At 41.2% G+C, this 19,593-nt stretch overlaps 1 protein-coding gene across 1 annotated transcript; it reads left to right on the top strand.

The window, feature by feature from the left end:
• The first annotated feature begins 8,936 nt into the window (after positions 1 to 8,936).
• LOC125372046 lies at positions 8,937 to 19,078 on the top strand. The gene is made up of 7 exons (XM_048380920.1): positions 8,937 to 8,973; positions 9,634 to 9,741; positions 10,767 to 11,021; positions 12,748 to 12,855; positions 16,712 to 16,957; positions 18,651 to 18,710; positions 18,808 to 19,078. The coding sequence occupies exons 1-7, from the start codon at positions 8,937 to 8,939 to the stop codon at positions 19,056 to 19,058; spliced, it is 1,065 nt and encodes a 354-aa protein (XP_048236877.1). The 3' UTR covers positions 19,059 to 19,078.
• Positions 19,079 to 19,593: the final 515 nt, after the last annotated feature.

Raw genomic sequence — 19,593 nt, 5'->3', positions numbered from 1 at the left:
ACTTTACCCTACAGTCCACCACACAATACAGCAAGTCATACCACAAGAAGCACATCAGTGTCAATGAAACGGTGTGTGAAGCGTTGTGTCTGGCAGTTCAGGATCACTTCTGTGCAGCCTTTCAGCTGAGGGAGGGCAACTGTTATCTACTAGACAGAGGTGGTGCATGGCCCAAAGTACACTGGCAGCAGGATGAACACTGCAGACAACCAGCTGTATCGCGGAATATATATATTATTTCTTCAAAACGAGAAGTGACATGAGCGTATGCATGCACAACTTGCTGTTCAGAAACATCTGAAACAACACATGTATTTAAATCATATCACCATGAGAAAGGTTTGTCAAGACCTGACTCAGTAAGTCAATCACAATGACAGCGCGTTGTAATACATTTGCATCAAGTACAAGATGTCAAAATGGCCGACACGATAAACATGACGGGAGTGATTTCGGAAGTTGTTTATGAACCTGTGGCGGTTACGTGTTTTAGCCATCATTGATCAACTGGTCTATCATTGAAAGGTGAATAAAGATGTGTCAAAAAGACACAAAGGTAAATTCATAGATTGCTGTAGGCTGTCACCATGGGCTGCAGCCTAGACACGGATAGAGTCAATACTACCATAGTTTGGATGTGTTTTTCTTCGTTTCGTTCACTAGGATGGATCGTAGCGAGGATATTCATGAACGATCATGCAGTCAAACTCTCTGACGTTTCTCAATGTATACTAAAACGCTGAGTTCAAGATTAAAGGGTCTAAATGTTCAGAAAGAACGCTTCTGTATGTTTTCGTGTTAGGGAATTCCCAGGGGTTCCACCAGAACCGTGGAAGTAGTCCGTCAGTGTTTACGTCATTTCAAGAACACGGTCTCGTGAAAAACGAATGAACGTCAAATTATGAACAACAATTTCGCGCTCATGTGACCGAGCTCTCGTCCAAGGAAAAAGTCGTATATCGTGTAAACTCCCAATTAAAGACTTATATACGTATGTATATCATATAATCATGTATATTATAATTATGTATATCATATAATTATGTATAACTTATTATTATGTGTATCATATAATAAAATTATTATTTGTATCATATAATTATGTTTATGAGGAGTGCTACATGTATGTAGGTCACTGTTGCAGATTTAATCTTAAAGATCACATAAAAGTTTGTTTTTTTTACCCTGGTTAAAGGGGCGGTCGGGTAGCCTTGTGGTTAAAACATTCGTCCGCCATGCCGAAGACCCGGTTCAATTCCCCACATGGGTACAATGTGTGAAACCCGTTTCTGGTGTCCCCACCTATGATATTGCTTAAATAAAGCTAAAAGCGACGTAAAAACCCTTCTCACTCTAAGGTTACAGTGTTATGACCCCATGTTCACCCACACTAAAACTAGAGAGACTATACAGACTTAATATCACAAGATTAACAAGCCTATTCTAAACTCAAGGTGAAGCACCGATCGTTGAGACGTGTGACAACTGCAAAGCTAAAGAACACCAATGCAATAATGGCCTCTGTGAATGTGCTATGGGTTACAGCGTGATCAAGGGAAGCTCTCGTTGTGTGAAAGGTAAGCTGGAAACTGGTTTTGCCACGGTCTGGTCTTCATTGTCTGGGTAGGTGTATTTAGAGTGAGTGAGTGAGTTGGGTTTAAGGCCGCTTTTAACAGTATTCCAGTTATATCACGGCGTGTCAGCTTTACGTGGGAGGAAAACCCGAAGTGATGCAGGTCACAGACGTTTACCACTTCGGTGAAACCCACGAGCACGGGTATGTTGCTGACAAACCTAGAAACATAATCGGGGCGAACCGGCATTCGAACCCACAACCATAGGTTCCTGGCGTGCCCAAGGGACGCAACTCTGCAGCGAATAGCGGTGCCTTACACGACTGGGCCTCGGTGTATTTAGAAACATGTGTGAGGTCGCGTAACGATTTCTGGTTGAAAGTGGCCTTCAGCAACCCATGCTTGTCATAAGAGGTGACATACGGGATCGGGTGGTCAGGCTCGCTGACTTGGTTGATGCATGTCATCATATCCCAATTGCCTAGATCGAAGCTCAGGAAGTCAAACACTCGACTGTCTGGCCCAGACTTCCGTCATAAAGCTGGAATATTGCTGACTGCTGAGTTAACAAGCTACGGCTTATAATCAATTTGTAGATGCCTGATAAATAAGATGATTTTAAATGAATAGTCTGAACATTAACCCGAGTCTCTATATTTCAGATGACTTTGGGAAACTGTGACGAAAAAGGACGAGCGTATTTTATTTTTATCTTTATTTCAGATGAGCAAACTTGTATAAAATGAGTGTAACAGTAAACTTCAGACAAGACAAGAGGTCCGAGAGAAATTATCTTTTTACGTACCGTCAACCATTTCCCCCACTGCATGTTCTGCATGTGTTATTCAAGGCTGCTTCTTAATTAATTTTTATAGAATTTTACGCACATTTCCAGCAAACAAATATGTATTTATAAGATAAAAAAACTGGAAACAAATATTTTTTTCAAACACAAATATAAGTCGATCCCATCCGATAGGATGGGCCGTCAACGAATCAGAATGTCTTTTGCAACATTCTCTCTCCACTTTTCCTTGCCAATAATTCTCATTTTCATTTTCAGAATGTCCACTTTACTCCAATGAGTTCTCCGTGCAATCGGAGCGTCTCTGCAAAACTACCTATCATGCAAAATACAAGCACGTCACTGAGGACCAGTGCAGACAGAAATGCGTCAGCGCCGAGTCGGATGTATGCGTGGCCTACGAGTATTATCGTCATGTATGTTTTCTCCTTACCAAACATACTCTCGACACAAATGTGCAGTGGGATGACTTGACTCAGTGCGTTCACCATCAGAGAATGTGTGAGTAGACCGTTGTTGTCAGGTACTGTCTAACATAAACCTTTGGAACCAGCCTCATGTATAATTGGCAATCTCATATTTGTCAGGGACTGTCTAACATAAACTTTTGGAACCAGCCTCGTGTATAATTGGCCCCGTCTAGGTTATGAATCGTGACCCACGGGGTACAGCTTGCAACGTGACACAGTAGTTGGTTAACTGAATATCGGATCTTGGTCACCTCCTTCTCTCAACTTCTAATATGGAGTCGAAATTTAGACTGATAAATGCATTGCATTTTCCCCGAAATATTATTTTATATTATTGTGATTGACTACGGTTGCATGAGAGTACATGATGCATCTATATACATATAAACATATGTAAATATATCGTATTTATAAACACTATCATATACATACATATATATATATATATATATATATATATATATATATATATATATATACCAACATTCACAAGCACATGCAAAGACAAATAAGTTCTTCATGGTTATGTGCGGTACGTTAAAATAGGCAATAGCATCAGACACCATTCACAAAAACAAATATAAAATTAAATAATTAGACATTTTGTATTGAAAGCATGACGAAAGATCGACAGAGACTCACACAATTCAATTCAAGTCTATTACATATCTAATCTGATTTTCGAACTATCAATACATTGAACATGTATACTAGTTTTACAGTCTATATAGTCAGAGATGATGTGGAACTCTGATTTGTTTTGACAAACTGAACGCTGCCAAGACGGTATTGAAGATGTAGCTCTCTATTTGAAGCCTTTTTTACTTCTCCGTGACAACATATCCACGAACCACGGATTCGTGGATGAGACAGGAGACACCGGTGGCCGTAATTCCCGATGGAGAGCACCCCTTTATCCCGGTCCAGAAGTCTATGATCGGTGGTTCCAATCTCATATTTGTCAGGATTATGTCTTCTTGGTTTGTCAGCACCATACCCGTGCTCGTTGGTTTTGTCTACCGACTGATTTACGATTACCATTGTCTGAAGTACATTTGACTCCAAAGGCAAATTACCCTGTAGCCATGTCTCCATAACTTAATTGTCATTAAGTTTTAGGCGCTAATCCCCGTTGTTAATCCTCACCAACATTTCATTGTATATTGACTGACAGTCAACCTGGACTACTTTATCACTTCCCGTTCATTACTGTTATTTATAGTATGACATTTATTGCCGTAAATGTTCATCCCCCAACCCCAGAAGTCCCATGTCCAGAGCAAAGTCATTGTCTTTCCATTCTTGTTCATTACTATATATGTGCTACCATTACACTGTTACTAGGGTGTTAGTCAGGCTTGGTATTCCGAGTGCTGGTGTAATGACGACCTCGAGCAGGATGTGCCGCTCGTAGGAAACGCCCTGAGGTGAGCTGGAGCTCCGCTCACCTCTTGTACGCCTGAGCTGGAAGGTCCGCTCATCGCTGTGTTTGTGTTGTCAGAGCAGGTATTCCGCTCATTGTGCAATTGTTGTTTATTGTTTACATGTTGTGCATAAAGCGTTCCTGGACAGTGATGTCGATTTTCTCCTTTATTCCCCCAAGAGCTAATTCCCCGTCAACATGCGCGTTGACAGTTTCACTAAGGTTATAAACGTCTTTATCTGTATCAAGACCGCCTCCGTGGTCTAATGGTAGAGCGTCCGCCCAGAGAGCGGAAGGTCCGGGGTTCGATCCCCAGCCGCGTCATACCAAAAGACGTTTAAAGATGGTACTTGTTGTTACCCTGTCTGGCGCTCGGCATTAAGGGGCTAAAACAAGGACTGGTCGGCTCGGAGTCAGTATACTGTGTCTGAGTGGGGTATTCGTGTTAAACTGCGGCATGGTATCTCAGTGTGCTAGCACTATAAATCGGCATCGGTCCGGACTAGTACAAGCAGCCACACACACACATATACATATATAAGTGCAATAATCTTGGACGCGACGTTAAACCCCATTTCACCTCACCTCACCTATCTGTATCACTTCGGGATTTCCTTCCACATTAAGCTAATTCCCAACGACATAACTGAAATACTGTTCAAAGCGGCGTTAAACTTAACTCACCTTCATACGAAACGTTAAGTAACACTTCCTAATCACTGTCATTTCAGGTAAAACATGTGACAAAACATGCAGGGCTCCAAATTACGCGTGTGACAGAGGACTGTGCCACTGCAATGTAGGCTATAGCCTCACAACGGATGAGAAATGTGTAAAAGGTAAGCACAATGTATGTTCCATAAAAAAGCATTTGTATCTTGCCATTGGATTTATTTATCACCAGTGAAATAAACTGATGACTACGACTTTCATGAAAATACACAAATAGATAAATACAACAATGTTGCAGTCAGAACAGAACAGATCGCAGCTTTATTTACACTCAGGCTGGATACTTTGATGTACAAATTAACAAACAATTTTCAATAACATGGCGGAATGGTTTACATGGAAGATTTTATAGTTTTCAAAACACATCTTTATATAACTCTTATTTATTTATTTTTATTTTATTTTTTATTTTTTTAAATATTTTATTTATTATTTTATTTTATTTTATTTTATTTTATTTTATTTTATTTTATTTTATTTTATTTTATTTTATTTTATTTTATTTTATTTTATTTTATTTTATTTTCGGGGCGGACGGGTAGCCTAGTGGTCAAGACGTTCGCTCGTCACGCCGAAGACCCGGGTTCGATTCCCGACATGGGTACAATGTGTGAAGCCCATTTCTGGTGTCCCTCGCCCTGATATTGCTGGAATATTGCTAAAAGCGGCGTAAAACTATACTCACTCACTCACTCACTCTGATTTTTTTCAATTAAAGAACTTCTTTAGATTTAAGCGCATTTCGGTTTTACTTATGAATTTGGAGCAAATATTTTCCGTTGGTTTTAAAAATGGACAAAGCAAAATATACCTTCCGCTCTCCGGGCGGACGCTCTACCATTAGACCACGGAGGCGGTCTTGATACAAATAAAGACGTTAACAACCCTAGTGAAACCAACGAGCATGGGTATGGTGCTGACTTCATCACCAACATGACTCATGTCGCTGAGGTTACACGTTCCTTCACAGATGGGCCATGTGGGCTGTGTGCCATGCCTGACTCAAAGGTAAACGATGGCATGAGGCTCTACACAATAGTTTACCAGCCAGAGAGATTGAGATAAATACATTTCACACTGAAATATTGGTTGTGAGGGTTGAAACTCCCTGGTATAAAGGACTGTCAGTTTGTTTGGTCCTGTTCTCTGCGTTCACAGTCGATGTCCAGAGATCACATTCTTATTTGCAGGGAATAAGGCATAGCTATTGTTTTCAGATATGTTACATATTAAAACATATTTAAATAATAGTTACCGAGATAAGTTGCCAGTAACCTTGTTGTAATACTTACATTTTTATCTTTTTGTTGGGACAGGTATAGAGAATTACATTCTAGCAATGCAAGTTGAATGTTGATTTTAGTATTTTTGAAATAAGGACTGACTCGTTGAATCAGTTTCAAAATACCTTAAACGACCCAATAATTTCATTCCTTATAGTAAATGTAGTCTTATGAGCATTCCTTGTTTGTGATTGTCATTGATTCACATTAACTTTAATTTCGATGAGTTAACCATTCTGCCATTCTTTGTGTGATGACAGGTTTAAACAGCACATAACATAAGTACGTCTGGTATTATGATCAACCACCGAACGTTAATAATATAAAGGAATTAGTTTTCCGTCTGAGTAATTTAACATGATGAACCTTGTGGTTTAATTATGTTGTAATACTTTCACCATAAAGGTTTACTCTTCCAAACAAGGATATACATTTACAAGTCCATGCTTTTCATGCATACCAGCCCACATGCACCTCTTGTTCTGTTAAATGTTGTAATGGTTTCCCCTAGATGAGATGAACATAAAGGTCTGCTCTTTCAGATATGGATATTAAAAATCGAATATAGTTTTTCACGCATATCAACCTACCTTGCTTTCTGTTAAAGGTTGCAATGCTTTCGCCAAGACCTTCACAAAGCATGCAACCGCAAGATGCCAGAGAGTGTATCCAGACTCAAATTATCGGATCAGTTCTCTCGAGAAATGCAGAGACAAATGTCTCAGTGAGAACTTTAAGTGTGCTGCATTCGCTTTTACCGGAGAGATGTGTTTCACTGCGATGTGGGACCAGGTATCTTTTGATTCCAAAGACTGGTATTATGCCCCGTCCTGTTCTCACTACACTCGTCGATGTGATCATGAAGGTGAGTGAGGGAGTGAGGGAGGGAGGGAGTGAGGGAGGGAGTGAGGGAGGGAGTGAGGGAGTGAGGGAGTATGGTTTAACGCCGCTTTCCAGTGAAGGAACGTGTAACTCAGCGACATGAGCCATGTTGCTTTGTCCATTTTTTAAAAGCCAACGGAAAACATTTGCTCCAAATTCATATGTAAAATTCGAAATGCGCTTAAATCTTAAGTCTTAAATTGAAAAAAATCAGAGTGAGTGAGTATGGTTTTACGCAGCTTTTAGCAATATTCCAGCAATATCACGGCGGAGGACACCAGAAATTGGCCTCACACATTGTGCCCAAATTGGGAATCGAACCCGGGGACAAGCGAACACTTTAACCACTGGGCTACCCGACCATAAAGGGGAGTGCCTCTATTTGACTTAAGAACCGACCATTCCATATTCCCGCATCGCCTGTCATTTTGGGGATAAGCAATTTGTTCACGAAGATATTGGAAACAATATTAAGACTCTGGTCATAATAAAATTACATGCCCTGAAAACATTTGTTGCGTGTATATATATATATATATATATATATATATATATATATATATATATATATATATATATACACACACACACACACACATATATATATGTGTGTGTGTATGTATGTATATATATATATATATATATATATATATATATATATATATATTCAGCTCCTCCCTTCAGAGAACAAAACATGTATTCTTCCTACGATACGTCATACGACTCTTGTTCCAATGCTGTTTGATCAAGATTGCAACATTTAAGATCTCAGTAAAGCTTCAAAAAGTTTTATAGCAGACATGTGGGTGAGATTCCCAAATCTGGCGTATCTGTGACAGAGATTATGTCAGAAGCAATTTTCTATTTTGACTTGTACCATATATCCCCGTGTATGTTTTACATGAACAATATTTTTCCACGTGAATATTCCGGGGTAGAATAGGTCTTCAGCAACCCATGCTTGCCGTAAAATGTGACTATGCTTGTCGTGAAAGGCGACCAACGGGATCGGGTGGTCAGGCTCGCTGACTTGGTTGATGCATGTCATCGTATCCCAATTGCGTGGATCGATGCTCATGATATCAATCACTGGATTGTCTGGTCCAGACTCGATTATTTACAGACCTCCGTCAAATAGCTGGAATATTGCTGAGTGCGGCGTTAAACAACAAACAAACAACACACAACATGAACAATTGACATGCTGCATGTGTTTGTGGTCGGTGCCAAGGATGGGGAAGGATGGAGAAGGATGGAGAAGGATGGGGAAGGATGGGGAAGGATGGAGAAGGATGGGGAAGGATGGAGAAGGATGGGGAAGGATGGAGAAGGATGGAGAAGGATGGGGAAGGATGGAGAAGGATGGGAAGGATGGAGAAGGATGGAGAAGGATGAGGAAGGATGGGGAAGGATGGAGAAGGATGGGGAAGGATGGGGAAGGATGCAGAAGGATGGGAAGGATGGAGAAGGATGAGGAAGGATGGGGAAGGATGGAGAAGGATGGAGAAGGATGGGGAAGGATGGAGAAGGATGGGGAAGGATGGAGAAGGATGGGAAGGATGGAGAAGGATGGGGAAGGATGGGGAAGGATGAGGAAGGATGGGGAAGGATGGGGAAGGATGGAGAAGGATGGGGAAGGATGGAGAAGGATGGAGAAGGATGGAGAAGGATGGGAAGGATGGAGAAGGATGGAGAAGGATGGGAAGGATGGAGAAGGATGGGGAAGGATGGGGAAGGATGGAGAAGGATGAGGAAGGATGGGGAAGGATGGGGAAGGAAACGCTCAACCTTCTGCCAATAACTGGTATCATCACTATTATAGTGATTCAGAAACACAAGCTCGTAATGAGGTCAGAATCAAACAATGGACTCGTATAAATATCGAAAGGGTATTGTCGCTTGTATTTATCCATATATTTTGTTGTCTGTGGAATGTGTCTACATTCAACTACCCCAATAAACGAACTTGCAGTTGGGAGGTACAGATTGGCTTTGGGTAATATTGGTTTGGATTTGCCCCAGTGTATTTGGCAAATACTATTTCTATTTGTTTTCAGTTGAGATCAGTCATATTAGATAGAGTCAGTGTCGCTCACTGTAGTTAGCAGTACGCGGTTTGATTGGTTGGTTGGTTGATTTGTTGTTTAACGCCGCACTCAGCAATATTACATCTATATGACGCCGGTCTGTAAATAATCGAGTCTGGACCAGACAATCCAGTGATTAATACCATGAGCATCGATCCACGCAATTTGGATCGATGACATGCATCAACCAAGTCAGCGAGCCTGACAACCCGATCCCGTAAGTTGCCTTTTACGACAAGCATAGTCACCTTTTACGGCAAGCATGGGTTGCTGAAGACCTATTCTACCCCGCAATCTTCACGGGTCTACGCGGTTTGATGTAATAGACCAAACATTATTTAGCAAGTTTAATATAGGTAATACATTGTTCCGTCCAGCTGGAGATTGTTTGACGACATGCAGACAGCCCAATTACATCTGTAAAGACAAGACGTGTGTTTGCAACATTGGATTCAGCACCACAACAGATGGCAAATGTGTCAAAGGTAAGCACCATCTATTCAGCAGGTTTGCCATTCTTGTGTGTGGATATGCAAATTACCAACGACTTAATTTATTGTTATTGTTATTATTTGATTTTTTTCGGTCTTGAATGAAACACTGCTGTTGATACTCATGCAAGGTACAATCAAATGAGCAGTCACGTTGAATTGAACTGTGACCATCAATAACCAATGCACAATTATGGAAAAATGTTTCTTGTGTTAAACTACAGTGAAATTATACCAACTTCCAGTGCATGTTGTCCTTGCAATTTTGTATCAGGTCATTCAAAAACCACACCTTTTGTTACTAAATCAACTTTCATGAAGTATTCAATCACGCAGTTAATAAAATGGCATAAAATGCCCTGTGTAGAGTTAGCTGGAAATTGGCATCTTGTTTAAAAAAATTCGACACAACAGGTGCTGAGCATTGTTACAATTAGAATAACTTCCCATGGGCAGTATAGTAAACTATTGAATTATTCAACAAAAGGAACATTTCCATAGTTAAACAGTCGTAGCCAAACGCCTGTTATGTGCTGGAGGGTACATGTTTTGTTTGTTAACGCCACGCTCGATAGCAGCACTCCAACCATATGATCGCCAGATAACCACCTATACAGAGTATAATGACTGATATCCAGAGCCTCGGTCTTCACAGTTGGGATACTGACTTGCAATCAACCAAGTCACAGTGTCTGTTTAGCAATCCATTAAGTCACCTCTAGAACCCCCTAGCACCTAAGTTAACCGGAATGTCCATGAGTTTTATAAAGTTATAATATATTATGGCTATAGCAGAGGTGACTTAAATTCCACTGATAACAGGACCAATCACCAATAGTGATGATTTCATGCTCAGTGGTAGAATGTTGCATTGAATCTACATGCAGTGGTAAATCATGCATTTATAATCGCTTGATTGGCGTACTAATATATCTCGGATAATTTAAATTAGTAGATGTTCACTGCTAAAATATAACTTCAAGTAGTGTGCATTCATGAAGTAATCAATGCTGATTCAGGTTGCAGCAGTTACAAGGATTCATTCACTGTCCAGCAAGAAGGACTCTGTATGTGGAAGTACCAGGAGAAATATGCAGGCCGCAACTCTGCCTGGTGCCACAAGAAATGCATTATGTCCGACTTTGAATGTGGAAGTTTCGAAATGTATGACGATACGTGTCATATCAGCAAATGGAAACTCAAATACTTTCAACATGAGATTTGGCAACCATATACAGGCTGTAAGCACTACACAAGAAATTGCAACCACAAAGGTAATTAGAAAACGACTATTTGACTGTTATTGAATGACATCAGATCATCGATGTTCCTAAGGCCTAAGTTAAACTTCTTGGCCAAATTCCTTGTTTTGATTCTGCCAATCCGAGCAGTTCCTATCCATATGCATGAACAGATCAGCAAGAAGAGGAGCACAACCGGTGCCCATGAGAATCCTACTTCATGTCCAAATCTCTTATCCCTAAATATTATCAAGTATGGTGCATTTCTGAACCAAGTAAGTGCAGCTCTTTTAAGGATTCCTTCCCTGAACTACAGACAGGACTCTTTATGCGGAAGTTTCAGAAGAAATGCACTGATCACGGCATTGAGTGGTGCAGAAGAAATGCCTCAGGTGCGACTTTGAATGTGCTTTTGTTAAATATATGACAAAGGGTGTCTTACCATCAAATGGAAACTGAAATATTATCAGCTCAAGGTTTGGGTAACGTGGGAAGGAGGCTGTGTGCACAACACAAGCGATTGCAACCACAAAGGTAAGTAGAAAACGACGTACTTAACACTGTTATCTGTCAACACCAAAACTGCCAATTGGGATCATAAGGTAGAATTTACTGAAGAGGTATAAAGGATAATTCTACCATGAATTTGGAATTTACTCGATACTGATTGGTCAATCAGAGGCTATTAAATCACAATAAGCCCCCTCTGATTGAAACAGCTAGTTTGACGGCCGCATCACCGCGGAAGCTAATATTCATAGAATAGTACTATTTTCAGTCATTGTCGGTAGGCATATTTAAATAATTATATCTACAATTACAGGTTACAAAATGCATAGATGCGGTTACTACAATATTCAAAGGATGTGTGGCAATACATTTCGTGCAGAAAAACACGACAGAAATCTACAAAGGGAATGTATTTACGTTTTGGAGACAACAAAGAGCTTGGAATTTTGTCGCTTTTCTATATACGACTGTGATGTCATATTTTTTGCGTCACAGTGAGCGATATGACGTCATAATGGTGACGTGTGATGTAGAGCGAAAGCCTTGCAAAGCTTGCTTTGTTTTCTTTAGGAATGCCCACCTTATGTTAGCTTACCAAGTTTCCTTGCTTATATGCTTTCAATGCCTGTCATATGTTCGAGTGAAGTATTACGGTTTAAATAAACTGCTTGAGTATGTACAGCACCATATTTTGTTCGGTGATTCCGTAATTCAGATCGATAACCCACTCAAAACACTGAGCTCAACCTATGCCGTTTCACTCAGTATATTTGCTAACACCAAAGAGTTCGCGTTTTATTTAGTCATGGCAGAATGGAGATAAACATACTGTGTTTTCAATCTAGAGCTAGGTTACCTGTAGATTTAACCGCGCTTAATTTAACATTTGAAACCTCACGCTGTGCGTTCGGTTCCAAATTCAATTTAGTGGGTTTAAATCTACAGGTAACCTAGCTCTACATTGAAAACACAGTATGTTTATCTCCTAAATGTAATGTGTCTCATGACCGCTGTGCAAAGCTTAGGAATGACTTTGTTTGGTTTTGGGTAACGATGGAAGGAGGTTGTAAGCACTGCAGAAAGGTAAGTAGAAAACGAAAATGCTATCTGTCAACACCAAAACTGCCAATTGAGATCCTAAGGTAGACCTCATTGAAGAAGAGCTATAACGGTAAACAAATATCATAAAAGGGAGCTTGTGTGTGTATGACTACACGTATAGCAAGTTATGACTTTGTTTGGTTAACAGGTAGCCACTGTGATGTTTGTGATGGACCCCAGTACCAGTGTCGAGACAACAAGTGCGTGTGCAGTCGCGGATATAGCTTCGTTGTTGGAGTGGGCACCTGTGTCGGAGGTAACTAGTAGTCACCATATTGTGTCACTGGTGTTGTAACATGCCCTAGGGTCCCCAGGTGACGCTTCCGCAGCTACCTACATATTGCCGTTCCGTCTCGTCATTGTGAGAGTCTTCTCTGGAAATGAGAAGTTCTCTGATCCTGAGGCGATGTGTCCATGAAACGAAGCACCTAAAAAACCTAAATAACAAACATTCATGAACTGTCGGACGCCTATACAAGAATTAATGCAACACAATGTTTGATACTCGCATAACTGCGTCGATCGCTGAATACACAACTAACTGGACAGGACAGGCTCGTCACAGAATTGACAAATGAAGCTCACCGATCACAAGATGCGAGTCTGACTTGTCTATCACGTGTCCTGAGATACCATCTAGAATCGTCAAAAACACAAGATGGTTACATGTCGTTAATTGCGTCATCGATCAATTCCCTTAAATGGGATTTAACGTCACTTCTAGTATTTTTCACTTATACAGCGACGTTTTATCTTGCCAAACGATGTGGAAACCTGTAATGTATGTCATATCCCAGTGGTACAAGGCATAGTATGCAAATAGGATAGATAGAAACGGAAGTATTTTTGCTGTTGCATGTAAACAATGGAAGAACATGTACTTCTTGATGGTGGAGACATATACTGAAGGGGAGTGTTATGGTGGTTTCAGGTGATTAGAAACAGGAAAACGTTTACTTTTACATCAGCAAACATGCATGCCTAAATCCTGCAAAAATGTTTTTTTCTTTTTTGAAATCGTATGAGAAAATGTAAACATCAACTCTCATGGAATGTATGTGTGAAGCCGCCATGCTCGAAACGTCAATTCGACGTACAAATCACCAGATAACCTATCAGCAATGAAGAACTGCTGATTAGCTGTATCAAGTGAATGCATTTTGTAAGGTCCTTTTTATGAGAAAAAAAAATGTGTCTCCATAATATTTCAATTTCTTACCAAATAGTGGAACTTTCAGGTGACATGCTGACCAGAATTTCTAACTAGAGTGTTATGGGATTTGTCAACCGAGTCACGATTATCAGTACAAATTAACACTGTTAACGTGCAGTGCAAATTATATCAACGTGATGCATATGTGTGTTACGGCCTTTCTGGCATGTGGATTGGGCACTGGGTCCTCAATATGACTGCCTCTGGGGTGTGGCTTGAGTGTCTGCCTGGAGGGCGGAGGGTTGGGAGTTCGATGCCAGGTTGCACCATAACAATGTGCTCATATAAAACAGGGTACACCATAAAACAGATCATCTGATAGGTTGAAATTTTCATCAGCTGGACAGAATGTTTCAATTGTTTCATTCTTAGCTCATTCCTTCAGTATTTGTAATTATTTGACTCCTGATAAAGTGTGAATGCACAATGCCGTTTAGAAATTGGTCAAATCTAACAAATGTAATGTATACTAGCCACATAAAGAAACTGTGCACGGAGAAAATATATTCTGGATTGAAATACAACACAGCAAGAACAAAATGATGCAGACGCTGTAGCAGCTGAATGATCGGACCATAAGAAAATGCCCACGGGACCTGAACAACATCTGTTACGATGACGTCAGAAGATCAAAATGGAGTAGGGGGTCAAACGACAAAGTCACAAAGTCAATAACGGGTATGACCACCCTGTGCGTGAATCACAGCAGTGCATCGGCGACGCATGGAGTCCACCAAATGGGCATGGAAGGCCTGGGGAATGGCCTGCCATATCCTCCTCAAATCCTGTGCCAAGTCACGGACGTTATCTGGAGGATGTGGAAGACGACGCAGACGGCGCTCCATTTCATCCCACACATGCTCTATTGGGGAGAGATCTGGAGAATTTGCAGGCAATGGCAGTAACATGACATTGTTATGGTGAAGGAAATCCATTGCGACCCTAGCCGTGTGAGGACGAGCGTTGTCCTGTTGAAATGTCAATCCCGGGCCATGACGTTGCAGGAAAGGAATGACCACAGGTCTCAGAATCTGATCTCTGTAGCCAACACCGGTGAGATTGCCCTGAACAACCACCAAAGGGGTTTGGTGCCGTGCTGTTATCCCACCCCAAATCATCACAGAGCCACCTCCAAAACGATTCCTCTCCACAATACAGTTGCGTGCATAACGTTCAAACGCCGGTAGACACGTTGGCGCCTGTCACTTTGGGAAATGTTGAACCTCGATTCATCTGTAAAGACAACATTTCTCCACCATATTCGAGGTTGGAGAATATGATTTCGACACCATCTCAGACGGTTGACGCGATGACGGTGTGTCAGGATGGGACGTATGGCAGGGCGTCGTGGTCGAATCCCGTACTGACGTAAACGATTCCTGACAGTTTTGGGATGGATATGGCGCAGTCCAGGAAATGTCTGGGACGTCGTTACTGCCGTTTGGAACCTGTGTCGGAGATGTGTAACTCGAATCCATCTGTCCTGTCTTGGCGTCGTTACTCGGGGATGTCCTGAACGTGGGTGGTCGGCAACGTCATTTGTGTTCTGATAACGCCTCACCAATGCCTCACCAATGTTACGATGGCATTGGAAATGTGTTGCCACCTGTTGTTGCCTCATTCCGCTCGGATCATTCCAATGGCTTCATGACGCTGTGCAGCTGTCAATCTTGGCATGATTTGCTTGTCATATGCTTGTGTCTGCGCCTGAGAAGTTTTGAATTTTTGAATGACCACAGATCATGCTTTCCAAAGTGACAGTGAATTTTGAGTTCAACATGTTGTGCACAGCTGCACAGGATGCACGTGCAGTAACACATTGCACGTCCATAGGCCCCCATCAATGACGTCATATCGCATGGCACGTGCATGAGCGTTTGAATGTCTCCAATAATTGCTGTGTTCAAACCTACATTCATATGTGGACGGTGTGCCCTTATATCTATATTTTCTCCGTGCACAGTTTCTTTATGTGGCTAGTATAACACTTTCTTGGTAAAGTACAAATTCTCAAACATTTTTTGTTTGAGTCCCATCAACCCAAATACTCCATGTCTTACATTTGACCACCTTCTAAAAGGCATTGTATATTCATAGCTTTAGGCCATGGGAGCCGTACCAATTTCTGCTTTTCAGAGGGATACACAAAGTATGTGATCTGGACTACAAGTTGTCGGACTTCTATTTTTAGATGCTGAGGCAGTTAAATTGCTGACTTTGCGCGCTGACGTTAAAGTGTCTCACTATGGCAGTGTGGGTTCGAATCCTGGACAGAACTCGGTCCAAAAACGTATGGGTGCGGTTCCAATGTACACTTGTAAGAGGGGTACACAAAGTACGTGATCTAAACTACCAGTTGTCGGAATCTCATTTTTGTGAAAGGCTCGGTGACTGAGTGGGTTAGATTGCTGACTTTGTGTGCTGGCGATTAGGTGCCTCTCTCTGTGATTCTCATTCGTGAACGTCTTTTTAGGGCCACTGTGTAGGTTAATTTACCCTTTTGCTTGCTTGTCACTTGAGTCTCTTTCATCCCTAATTGTCTAATAGTCCACCTCAGCAACTGATAAAAAAATATTCCTGTACATATGGTGGAGAATCCGGGTATCCTTGTTTAGGTTGCGCGCAGTTTAGAGAAAGTACGAATTTATCACTGTCGTGTGTTATACATTTTCTAAGAAAATAATTGCCATACGATTCCACTGTAATAGAATGAACAGCAATATACCTGTACATATGGTGGAGAATCCGGGTATCCTTGTGTAGGTTGTGAGTAGTTTAGAGAAAATACGATGTTATCACTGTCTTGTGTTATACGTTATTTAAGCAAACTCCAAGGTGACAATTCCAATGAACAGTTTAATCATAGTGTCGGCCCTTACCTGCTTACTCTCTTTTACAGAGTGTGTCTCATATGCCCATAGTTTCACAAAACAGTCGACACATCACTGTTTTCGGAAATACAAAAGGAAGTACCCCAAAACAACAGCTAAGACCTGTGAACACAAATGTCGACACGAGAAAAAGTTCACCTGTGGAGCATTTCACATTTATAAAGGAAACTGTTACACCATGGAATGGGATATGACCTCACTTGAGAAGACCTGGGAAAGAAAACAGAAAGGATGTGAACAATACATGAGGGATTGTAAGTTTACTGAATACTTACATCATAATACCCGTGAAGATCCGGGGTAGAATAGGTCTTCAGCAAACTATGCTTGCCGTAAAATGCAACTATGCTTGTCCAAAGAGGCGATTAAGGTGATGGGGTGGTCGGGCTTGCAGACTTGGTTGATGTGTATCATCGTATCTCAATTGCGTGGATCGATGCTCATGATTGTTTTGTCTCCCTTCCTTTCTTGAGCTTTGGTACATGTTTATGATTTGTGCAATATCCCCGCCCCAGGATGGCGTTCTGTATATAATTTGTTTCTTGTTTAATGCCACACACAGCAATATTCCAGCTATACGACGGTGGTCTGTAAATAATCGAGTCTGGGCCAGACAATCCAGTGATTGACGTTATGAACATCGATACGATGACATGCATCAACAAAGTCAGTGAGCCTTACAACCCAGTCCCGTTAGTCACCTATTACGTCAAGCATAGTCACCTTTTACAGCAAGCATAGTCACCTTTTACGTCAAGCATAGTCGACTGGTACAGCAAGCTTGGGTCTAATCGAATCTGAATCAGACCATCTAGTGACATAGTGGACAATGATCAGAAACAATAACATGCTACCAACTATTTCATCAAGCCTGACCACCCGATCTTACGACCAGCATAGGTTGCTGGGGGAACCCTCTTACCTGGGATCCCCACGGGGCTTATAGTTAAGAGGTACCACAGAGGAGAAAACGTGTGAACACCAGAATCATAATTAATTTACTGTAACACATTTGCATACAATCTGATCTCCCACGATGCATGAGCAAAGAATAAGTAAGAGAACCCTTTTCATATTACTTTGGATTTAATTAAAGAAATAAAGCTTTTGTCAGGAAATACTTGTAAAAAACAATGTGTCTTCATTGGACATGCTGGCTGCCCTTAAAAACATGTTTTGCAAAATTGTTTCCAACAAAAGTCTGAGCCCCGTACTGAGCAGTATTCAACCTGTATGATACCTGCCTGTAATTAATTGAGTCATCAGATAAACCAGTGATTGATATTAGGAGGAACAGATTAAAATTTTAAAAAATGCAGCAAAGAAGGTTTGGGTTTTCCTGGCACAGTCAGTCTGGTTAGGCTCATCATCAGCTCGGGACCCTTGCCCCCTCTACACGCTGCCCAGACGGGAACCAATCCAGAGCTTTTCCGAAAAAGTGAAGACTCCCTAAAACTGCAGCCTTCTGCATTACCCAGATTGTCAGAAGGGCTGTATTCCTGGTAGCAAACCCGGGTACTCTCCCAATGTCAGTCAATAGATTTGGGAGGTAGCAAACCTAAGGCACCAAGAACAATGGGGAGTCGGACTTGGTACTTGGGATGCAAGTGTGACATTTCAAAAGCGAGGTCCGCATATTTGCCATGTTTTTTTCTGAATCTTGTCAATCACGTTAGTGTCAAAAGGGACAGAAAATTCAACAATATAAATGATTATATTAGATCACTGTATTATTAGTATTATTATTGTCGTTGTATGTGACAGTTCACAGTAACTAATCGTGCCTTTCGTGTACGACTCCTTATAACCAGGAAACAAGGTAAAAATGACTTCTGTCTGTATAGACTACTTGTAAGTAGGAAGTGAAAGAGAGGAATTTTCTGCCTGTATACGACTTCTTATAACAAGGTAACGACAGTAAGGATGTAACTCCTGTTTGTGTTCCAGGTAAACCTAACTGCGAGATGGGCTACAGCCTCATCCCCGACAAGAACAGGTGCGTCCGAGGTATGTAGACCACGTCGGCTGACTGACCCCAGATAGTGAAACGTCAACCTTCTTTGTTAAACATATAAACCAACTATTGTGTTCCTCCCTGTTCCAGATTGCAAGGTGTACAGTACCAAGTTTCAGAAACAGTCCAACTTTATCTGTGACACAAAATATGACAAAAAACTAAAAAATGTCGATAGAAGAGGTTGTGAAAGGGCATGCCTGAAATCCAAGAAGATGTGTGACGGATATGAACTCCACAAGAACAACTGTTATATTATTCCAGAAAACAAGGGTCACGGTGCAGAGTGGAAGGTATATGATAAAGGCTGTACTCACCATCAGAGAATATGCAAGGAATAGTTACAACACAGGACACCTATTTACACCAGGAAATGAAATATTCCGCAAATGCAATATTACACACAACATGTGACAGTACACCAACATAAAATTATTCTGATAATGACATGTTTACAAGAAAATGTAAATGAAAACGTATGTCCATCTTTCCATTTTCACATAGATTGTTATTCTCTGAAATCTGATTCTCTCAGACATCTAGTGCAGATAATAAAGATTAAGGGTTGGCAAATACTGTTTCTCTGAGAAAAGCTGGTACTCAAGGCACTTTCATAGGCGTGATTATACCCAGTTGGGAAATGACACTGAACCATTTCCCTGAACCAATATGTACCAATTCCACGCAGGTATTGTGCAGCCAATGACTTGAACGTTTGCCCACCCTGACTCGCCGACCTTCAAAGCGATCACAGGACACGGTTGGGCCAGTAGTATTTGTCGCCGTAATTCGTTGTGCAGAGTTACGTCCCTTAAGCGCGTTGGAAACCTCTGGTCAAGTGTTCGAATCCCGGATTCGCCCTTTTGTTTCTAGGTT

Source organism: Haliotis rufescens, unplaced genomic scaffold (genome assembly GCF_023055435.1).
Source record: "Haliotis rufescens isolate VD_foot unplaced genomic scaffold, xgHalRufe1.0.p SCAF_34, whole genome shotgun sequence".
Lineage (NCBI taxonomy): Eukaryota > Metazoa > Mollusca > Gastropoda > Lepetellida > Haliotidae > Haliotis > Haliotis rufescens.
This window is presented reverse-complemented; position numbering and strand designations above follow the sequence as displayed.